The sequence below is a fragment of the Natrix helvetica genome, assembly GCF_964273705.1.
Source record: "Natrix helvetica genome assembly, chromosome: 7".
In the NCBI taxonomy this organism is placed as follows: domain Eukaryota; kingdom Metazoa; phylum Chordata; class Lepidosauria; order Squamata; family Natricidae; genus Natrix; species Natrix helvetica.
The window spans coordinates 396,361-405,779 of NC_138558.1; the positions used below are offsets into that span (position 1 = coordinate 396,361).

Below are 9,419 nucleotides of genomic sequence, written 5' to 3' on the forward strand. Positions count from 1 at the left end.
GAGAAAAATGTTTTTTAGTGAAGGCTTCAGCCTCTTCCACTGTGTTAATTCTAATTCTGTTTCCCTCCCAGAAAATCAGCATTCCCTCTGGCAATAACCATCTGAACCAAACTCCTTTACTGTATAATTCCTTTGATGTGGAGGAATACTTCCTCCTTCTTTCTCTATTTTTTTTCGGAATTTGCTTAAGAATGGTAATTTCTTTATCTTGGTATTTTAATGGTCCCTCCCTTTGGGCCCCTAGCACCTCATCCCTCATGGTCCTCCTAAGAAATTTAACATGTACCTCTCTTGGAACATTATGGGTTCTAGCATATGCTGAATTGATCCTATAGACCAGATCCATATCCCACCACAACTGTTCTTTATTTGTCTTGATATATTCTGCTAAGATTGTACTCATGATATCTTTAAGATTTTCATTCTCTGTTTCTGGTAGGTTCTGGAATCTGAGAAAAAAGGACATTCTTTCAAGTTCTATTTTTGCCATAAAGTTATCCAGTTCTAAATTTCCCTTCCGGACTGCCTTAACCTCCCTATCCAGCCCAGCTGCCCCCTCCTCCAACACCACAATTCTCTGTTTATTTTCTGTAATATGATGTTGTACCCCTCTGAGTTCGTCTTTGAGATCTGCCACCTCCTTCTTCAGCTCGTTTTGACCCCTCATAATTTCCTGAAACATTTAGTTGACAGATAATTCTTTTGAGCTCTCTCCAGCCCCTTCTTTTTGTAACAATGAAGTAATTTTAGTCTGCTGCATGCTTGGACTGGAGGTTGCCGAGGCAGGAGCCGAGAATGACTTGCCCTTTGGTGGCTTTTTAGGTCCCATTTGTCTGAATTCAGAGATGATAAGTCTTTTACAAAGAAAATGGCGTCAGCGGAGCGCGCAGCCTGGCCAATCCAAGGTGGCAGGCAAATCCGAAAGTGAGAAGTTGGTTCTCCTTCACTGTTCCAAGGCACGGAGATAAACCAAAAAGGGGAAAGTCAAATAATCAAAATCCAGAAAGACCACGCAATAGGAGAGGTCCAGAGCACCTTCAGGGGAGGTTTTAAGACAATACCAGAGATTTTTTTTTTCCAAAGGTAGTTTCAAAAGGCAGAGTTCATTTATAAGTACAAAAACAAAGAAGGGGGGGAAGCCATCTTGACTCCTCCTTTCGCAGGGAGAAGAACAAAAGTTTCCATTCTTTAAGAAAACAGCTCAGCAATCCCCTCTTGCAACTGTGATTTCGATCTTTCTCACATAGTTAATTCAAGTGGCAAGTCAGCCTTTGTTCTCTCTCTATTCCGATGTGGAGAGAGATAGTTTGAATGCCGCTTTGTCCAAGGGGGGGGGGGTAAAAAGAAGAAAAACACCCCCCTCTAATCTTCGGTTTAAATAAATTGAACACAAACTTACAATAGTCTGCTGCTTATCCGTTAACAATAGTTAAGGAGATTAGGAAGGATCCTCCACAACCAACATTTCGGCTACTGTTCCTCTGCTTGACTCATTTCTCTCAGAGCCCATTTGGCGAAGGGGCAGACATGCCCCCCCTTTTCGCTCCCTGGCTCCTGGGGCGAAGCTGGAAACACCCCCACCGGCTGCCGCCGAGTCTGGGGGGTTCCGGCAAGCCGCCCTGCGGCAGGAGACCCCTCCAAGGTCCCCTGTGCTCCTGAATGTAGACCACCGAGAAGACAAGCAGCAGACAAAACATCCGTCGCCTATGGGCACCGGATGTGATCCCCAACTGTACATGCCTCTTGAAGATCTACCAATAGGTCTTCTCTTCCAGTCTTCTTGGCCTTTCCTCTCAGATGTTCATTGAAGAATGCTTCTGCCTTATCGATTGTGTCTATAAACCTTCTGGTATGAGCCATCTGTAGTTAACGCCTTTTTTAAGTAGAATCTTAGTCAGGAATTGATATGCTCTCGTCTCTCTCACTCTTCTTGGAATTTGTTTCAGCACTACAATCTCCTTCCCCTTATATTCTAATTTTCTATCTCTTGTTTTCTGTAGAATTTGTGATTTAATTATTTTCTTGGTAAATCTTACATGAACTTCCCTTGGGAGTCTACTTCTCACTGCATATCTTGTGTAAACTCAAAATACCTCGTCTATGCCATCTATCATCTTCTCTTGGGTTATCTCTAACACATCTTTCAATAATTCTGATATTATTTGCGCCAGGTTCTCACCTTTTTCTTCTTCTATGTTTTGGAATCTTAAAAAGAATTCTGACCGATCCATCTCCCATTCCAGTATTCCACTGTTGTCTTTTTCCACCGTGTTCAATCTACTGTCAATATTCTCCATTTTCTTCTCTCTTCGTCCCTTTCTTCCATTTTTTGTAGTCTTTCATATTTTATCATTCATTGTTGAATAGTTTCAATTTTTCTTCTGTTTTACCTGTATTTTGTTCTATATTTTCTATTCATTGTTCTATTGCTTCCATCCTCTTTTCCATGTTCTCTGTTCTTTTTTCAATAATTTCCGATCTCTTATCAATGCTCTCTCCTCTTGCTTCTAGTTTTTGTATTCCTTGCATAATTGCATCTAATGTTACACCCTTGAAGACTTTGTCTGACAGCCTGCCCAAAACCATAGAGCACACTCCTAGAGCGGCCGCTGCTGGAAGAATCAGAAGCCAAGTTCTGGAGTTTGGAAGCCAGAGAAGTTTTGCTTGGAGCTCGGCGGCGGCTGCAAGGACAGCTAGCCCAGGGCATGGTGAGTCTGGGAGGTATGTGAGCTGGGGGCAGAGCAGGCGCTCACGCAACCCCTCTCTCCAGCCGGGCAGAGCTCCATGCACTGGCCTAGGGGGTATCCCGAATGTGCCAAGTGGTGGGAGCTGGGGGGCGGGCAGAGCGCCACATGGCTTGGCGCCTTAGAGATATTCCCTAGGTCAGTGAATGGTGCTCCGCCCAGCTGGAGAGGGGGTTTGCTGGGTCGCTGCTCATGAGCATGGTCACCTCATGGCTGCTTCACCCCTGAGGCTGTGCCTGGCTCTTTGGGAGCCCGCTCGCAAGGGAGCAGCCGTCCAGCAACTCCCCCCTCCAACTCCCCAACCTAGCGGTATCCCGAAGGTGCCAAGCAATGTGAGTGTCTTTCTCCCCCCCCCCCGGCTCCCACAGCTTGGTGCCTTTGGGATACCGCTAGGTCGGTGAGCGGTGCTCTGCCTGGCCGGAGGGGTTGTCCAGGAAGGTTATTTTCAGGGGGGGATTATATTTTTGCCCACCCATAAAATGTGGCAAGGCTTTCGTTTCAGGACATTTTCAGGGAAACACGGTACCAGTGCCTGGAAATCATCATAGAACCTAATAACTATACTCTCTACATAATCACTTTTTTGGGGAGTCCACACAAGCCCAATAAGTGGACTCATCAGAAAAAACTGGTGATAAGAGTTGAAAACAGTATTGCCTGCTTGTGATTGTGTACATTATACGCCTCCTGAAAAAAGGCGGGAAACATCTAAGTGCAAGTGCCCACTGAACATGTTTTAGCTTGCATTGAAGTGGAAGGACTGGAGGCTGCAGGGCCAGGATTATAGTTACCTAGGGATGAATTTTATTCTGTGGCTTGAATGCTTATGCATGCTTATCTTCGCATGCCATAGGAGGTCAATACACTATTGGACGCTTGACTACTCATATGGTAGTAACTCATTGCAATAGAGTGATAGACTGTTTTTTTATTATGAGAGGATGAATCAAAGTCTTTATCATAAGAATAGAGAATCACCTAAGAAGGTAATGCCTCCGCCTACACATCCTACACATCATGCACATGATATACACAATACTCATCCTAAGCATGATACAGATATCACAGCAGGTACAGAACTGTGGATGGAACACATGCACATGACCATCTAGTTCATGCACCTGATGGTGGAAGGGAACATGAACGTGTGGAACCACTTATAGGTGGACAAGAGCCACATGTTGTTGTTATATAGCCAGGTGCTCATACTTTAAGATGGTCTATAACACCAGTGAATATTACCAGAAGTGTGGTATGGGAGGGAGAGATGCAGGCTTATGCGTGGCCATCACACTCGTGCCTTGGATGAGAGTGTATCAATGAACCTTCATCAGTGATAGCTGCTTTAGCTGATGATATGGGTGTGTGACCAGACCGGAGTGACAATTGATTAGGACTTTGAGAAACTTTGTTGTGTAAAGGTTGGAGGTTGTTTCAACTCTCTGAAAACAGCTAAATTCAGGTAAGCCGGATGTTTTGCACAATATAACTATACATTGAATACATGTCACTGAAAGCTGTTTATGATGCAAGAGATTGAGAATTAATTCACCTGAAGTTACCCAAATAATTGTCCTTATTGGAGAGAGGGTGAATTGAGAGAATAAGGCTAGAACTTTGAATTATTTGGGTAAATTAGATGGTTATTTGGGGAACCTGATAGACTCCATCTTGAATATCTGACTAGCCAGCAAGCTTGTCTGGAAAATCACAGCCTGGGATGAAGTCCTAGGGTCAGCATGACCTGCTCAGAAATAGTCTAATAGCTTGGAAACTCCCTTTGTAACAGGGAGTAACAGGACATGTTTTGCAGGAAGCTGATAATAACTTTATTGTTTAGGTCTGGGAAAGCGAGGTCCTTTGGGCCTTCTGAACACGTATGCTTTCGGAACATTTGCGGAATTTCCATGTACTTTGCACTTGTATTTTGTGCACGCAATTTTCTGTATCCACGTTATGACGCATATGATCTGTCATTTTGTGTATTTAAGGTGCACCTATGCACCTTGTAGGGATTCTCATTTGCTTGGGAATCCACCTGCGCAGGTGTAATAAAATAGCTGCTTTCTGTTGCCATAGCCTCCTTGACCATTTTTTGGTATGAAGAAATTATATCTGGGATATTTTTCTCACAATCCCGGTGTTACTTCAACTTTTGGGGGGGTCCAGGAGGCAAATTCTAAATTAGCCAGCAGCTGCAGTTAAATTCCAGGAGCGAGAACAAGAGCTGCTCCAGGGGTGCAAAATAGGTTATTAGTGTCGGAATGAAAGAAAGCCAACTGGCCTATGCCCAGTGAATTCTCTGCCAACAACCCGGAAGGGACGACAAAGAGACCTAGTAACCTGACTTCTCTCCAGTCCTTTGTTTAATAGCTTCGGAACTACAAGGCTAGGGTTCCCCCTTTCTAGTTTAAGCCACCCTTGGGAGGAACGCCTCCATCACCCCCGGGTTTTTCTGGATCCCTCGGCCCATCTCCCTGCTCTCCCATCCAAGGCAACTGGGAACGCTCCGTTTGCTGTCTGCTCCCAGTCAAGGAAACCAGCGCCCTGCAGAGAGCTCTGCCAACATGTGAGAACTGCTCCCCCCACACACACACTGCAGGGAGAAGGAGGCTTATGAGCACCGGTTCTGGAGAGCCTTCGGGGCACCTACCTACCTACCTAGGTGAGAACACAGGGCTAGACTGCCTTGCCCTAGACCGGTTTCTAGGAGGGAGGATACAAAACAGCAGCTCCCCTCTGACCACCTCCCAGGTTGCATCCACAGGCCGCCCCCTTCTACTCCCAAGTCAAGAGAAGCCAGGCAGACGGTGGGAGAGAATACAAACTTTATTAAGAGCGGCTCCTCTAATTTGGCTTCAGAATAAACCAAGCCGACTCTCCAGGGGGGCCCTTCACTGCCACTCGATGTGCAGGTCAAGGCCTTCCCGGCTGACTTTCCGGAGAAGCTCCTCATAGTCACCCCGGTAGATGTCTGGGCATTTGTCCAAGTGGAGGGAATTCAGCTGGTTGTCTGCAGCCAGCAGCAGGTGGATGGTGCTGATGGAGACCTGGCACTGGAGCAGAGAAAGATAACGGAGGCACACCAGGGCAGCGCCCCGGGGCTCCAGCACTTTCTCCAAGACCTCATCCAGGCCGAAAGGCAGGTAGAAGAGCTCCAAGCTCTGCAGGCAGGGGGAGTTCTGGAGGACAGACAGGAGGTTTGCTCTCAACCTTGGGATAGGCTGGGAAGGTGCGGAAGTGTGCAAATGGCAAAGGCTCAAGGTAAACTCGGCAAGGTGGGAGAACCTGGGGGGGGTCAAAACAGCCTCCTGCTCCAAGGGGGGCCTTCCCTCGCCCCTCAAAGACAGGAAGATGCTGGCACTGAATTTCTGGAGATTTGGGCAGCGGTTGAGCAGTGTGTGGAAAGACAATTCATCCCTGACATAGAAGCCATCGACGGAGAGGGACTGCATCTGGGCACCGAGGATGGCTGCCACAGGGAGAAGCTCAGCCAGATTCCGGGGCCTGCTGCAGTCCAAGGTCAGATCGGTGAGGGTGCGCCAGGTATAGAAGGTGGGGCTCAAGGCGGAACCGTCGTCCAGAAGGACGATGGCTTTGGTTAAGTGCGGGCACACGGCACAAACCGTGGGCAGGAAAGTCTCCTCCACCTCCAGGAGCTCCTTGAGGGGCAGCGTGAGCCTGGAGCCAGTCTGGTCTGCGCGCATGGCCATCCTGCGCCGGGCCAGCTCCTCCAGGGAGGGAAACCGGGGGTCGACCTGGGCAGCTGCAAACTGCTGGCCGAGGATCTCCTGCAGAGCCTCAGAAACAAACTCATTCTCTACAAACCGGAGGCTGGGAAGGGCCAGCAAGACAAAGGCCAAGGCCCAGACCAGATCCCGGCTTTTACCACTGGGCTCCAAACCGTCAACCGAAAGGACCTGCAGGCCCTGGCAAGAGAAGGAGCCGGCCGTGACGTCGTAGGCCAGGTGGAAAAGGGAGTCAGCAGACAGCCGCTTGCAGTCGGAGATGTTCAGCTCAGAGAGATGCCGGCAGGTGGAGCCCACGGCTGACAAGACCTGGGTGTTGCACTGGGTGTCCGACAGGTCCAGCTTCTTGAGAGAAGGCAAACTTTCTATCAGGTCAACCAGGGCATCGCTGGGGATCCGGCTACAGCGCTGGAGATACAGCAGGGACAGGTTCTGTCCCAGGGAAGAAAAAGAAAAGGTGGGCATGTAAGTAAGGAAACATGGCTCTCTCAGCACACACCTGGGCTCATCGTGTGGGCAGCGCTGCCTGACCTCTTCGTTTCAGGCTGACATTTTAATTCTCCTTGGACATTTCATTCCATGTTGCTGTTGCACCTGTTTCCTGATTTTAATTTTGACGCTGTTCACAGATTTTAAATTGAAAACAATTTCAAAATTAAAGATCCCAGAACTCCCATGTCTTAAAGGAGCCATAGTGCCCCACCTCTGCCTTAAATTGTAGGCCTATTTGTATTTTGCCTTCAATGAATCCTTGCTTGAGGCCTTTTCTGCTTGTGCTGCAGGCTGAACTAAGCTAAGGCAGGAGAGAACTTCCGATGGTGCAGCGGCCCTGGGATCCTACCTGGCTACAAGGGGGGGAATCAGATTGCAACCACATCAGAAAAACTGCTTCTCCTTCCCGGAAATAACCTTGAAGCCCCTTGAGCCACAGAGGCAGGGCGGATTTTAGAGCTCCTGGCCTCATCCAGCTTAGATCTTGACTGCTCGGAGTTCCCCTCTTCTCCAGTCCCTCTCTGATCAGATTATAATCTTAGATGCCAGGAGGTTGTATGTTGGTATTTTGCATTTTAATCCCCCTACGGTGCTTAGAGTGGCCAGGGTGGGTGATGGGATATAAAGCACATACATCAATAAATCCTTTTATCCTCAATTTTCTTTGCTTTGATTGGCTTATTAGGCATTCAGAGTTCCCACTGCAGCTAGAAGCAAGCTGAATGTTTAATAGAAGCCGCTGGGGCTAAAATACTATACAATCTCTGCCATTTCACCGGATTTACTCCTCTGGTCCAAGAGCTAGCAGAAATAGAAAGGAGGCAGGACCCAGCAAAGACAGGTGCTTATCCAACAGCTCCCCCCCCCCCCCTGGCTGCAGAGCTGGCGATGCGGGGCCAGAGAAGACAACCGGGAAATCCGCCACCCTCCTCCCCCCTCTCGGCATAGCCCCCCCAGCAACCCTTCCGTCCACCTTGCAGCGGCTGGAGATCATCTGAGCCACGTCCTTGGTGACCAGCTGCGAGCATCTGCCCAGGTCCAGCTCCGTCAGCTGCGGCACCAGCAGCAAGTGCAGCACCGGCCGCGTCACCCGCCGCTTGATCCCAAGGAAGTCGATCAGCTCCCGCACCAGGCAGCCGGCTGGAAGAGGAGGGGGGAGAGGGGCGGGTCAGCGCAGGCGGGCGCAAGAGTGCTGCCTCCCCCGCCCCGGCAGAGGGAATTCCTAAGGCGGGAGGGAGGCTGCCCAGGCAGGTGACGCCCGCCCAGCGGAGGGGCTCGAGAGGCCGCCCCCCCAACCCCGCCTGGCGACCCAGGCTGGCTGCGGGGAGGCGACCACCCCCTCTCCCCCCGCACGCCCCTTTCTCCAGCCCCTCTCTCCTCCCCAGCCCTCTCCCGCTCCCTCCACCCCCCTCTCCCCTCCCCCGCCCCTTTCTCCAGCCCCTCTCTCCTCCCCAGCCCCCTCCCGCTCCCTCCACCCCCCTCTCCCCTCCCCTTTCTCCAGCCCCTCTCTCCTCCCCAGCCCCCTCCCGCTCCCTCCACCACCCCTCTCCCCTCCCCCTCCCCTTTCTCCAGCCCCTCTCTCCTCCCCAGCCCCTTCCCGCTCCCTCCACCCCCCTCTCCCCTCCCCCTCCCCTTTCTCCAGCCCCTCTCTCCTCCCCAGCCCCCTCCCGCTCCCTCCACCACCCCTCTCCCCTCCCCCGCCCCTTTCTCCAGCCCCTCTCCTCCCCAGCCCCCTCCCGCTCCCTCCACCCCCCTCTCCCCTCCCCCGCCCCTTTCTCCAGCCCCTCTCTCCTCCCCAGCCCCTTCCCGCTCCCTCCACTCCCCTCTCCCCTCCCCCTCCCCTTTCTCCAGCCCCTCTCTCCTCCCCAGCCCCCTCCCGCTCCCTCCACCCCCCTCTCCCCTCCCCTCCCCTTTCTCCAGCCCCTCTCTCCTCCCCAGCCCCCTCCCGCTCCCTCCACCACCCCTCTCCCCTCCCCCGATGCCTCACCCAGGTCGCTGAAGGGCCCCAGCAGGTATCGGAAGCGCTGCTCGTCCAGGGAGCGCTCGACGTAGTCCTTGGCCCAGAGCTGCTGCATGTTGGCGGCCACGTTCTCCAGGCAGAGAGCCCGCAGCGGCCGAGCCGCCTTCCTCTTCGGCATCCCTGCAGCCGGAGGCTCCGAGCGATGGGCGAGACGGAGCGACGGGGCCCTGCCTCGGCAACGCCCGCTGCACCAGGGCTCTTCCGGCCCCCAGGGGGCGCCCGCCGGAAGCGCCTCCGTTCGCGCCTGCGCCCTGGAGGGGTCCTCGGCCGGGCTGCCCGCGGCGCCGGAGGAGCAGTGGCAGCCGCCCGGCGCAGACTCTGGGACCGGCGGCGGAAGGGCAGCCGCTGCCGGGGGCCTTGGTGAGGCGGCGGATCCCGCGGGAGGAGCAGCAGGAAGAAGCGGCGGCGGGTAGG

The 9,419-nt window shown here is 52.1% G+C and overlaps 2 protein-coding genes across 2 annotated transcripts in view; one reads left to right on the top strand and one right to left on the bottom strand.

Annotated features, from left to right (window-relative positions):
* Positions 1-5,555: 5,555 nt before the first annotated feature.
* Positions 5,556-9,411, bottom strand: LOC309395333 (uncharacterized protein). Its single transcript, XM_081959479.1, has 3 exons — positions 8,973-9,411; positions 7,959-8,125; positions 5,556-6,925 (listed from the first exon to the last, which is right to left on the bottom strand). The coding sequence occupies exons 1-3, from the start codon at positions 9,121-9,123 to the stop codon at positions 5,639-5,641; spliced, it is 1,605 nt and encodes a 534-aa protein (XP_081815605.1). The 5' UTR covers positions 9,124-9,411; the 3' UTR covers positions 5,556-5,638.
* Positions 9,277-9,419, top strand: part of DCTN1 (dynactin subunit 1) — a 48,389-nt gene continuing 48,246 nt past the window's right edge. Inside the window, exon 1 of the mRNA XM_081959470.1 lies at positions 9,277-9,414. The gene's annotated coding sequence lies outside the window, so the exon portion shown is untranslated. The remainder of the gene's footprint in view (positions 9,415-9,419) is intronic.

Excerpts from the sequence above, each read along its gene's own strand:
- LOC309395333 (XM_081959479.1), bottom strand. The coding sequence starts at position 9,123 with ATGCCGAAGAGGAAGGCGGCTCGGCCGCTGCGGGCTCTCTGCCTGGAG. Across the intron at positions 8,126-8,972 it reads GGGGCCCTTCAGCGACCTGG|CCGGCTGCCTGGTGCGGGAG; the intron begins GTGAGGCATCGG and ends CTCCTCTTCCAG. Across the intron at positions 6,926-7,958 it reads TGATCTCCAGCCGCTGCAAG|AACCTGTCCCTGCTGTATCT; the intron begins GTGGACGGAAGG and ends TCCCTGGGACAG.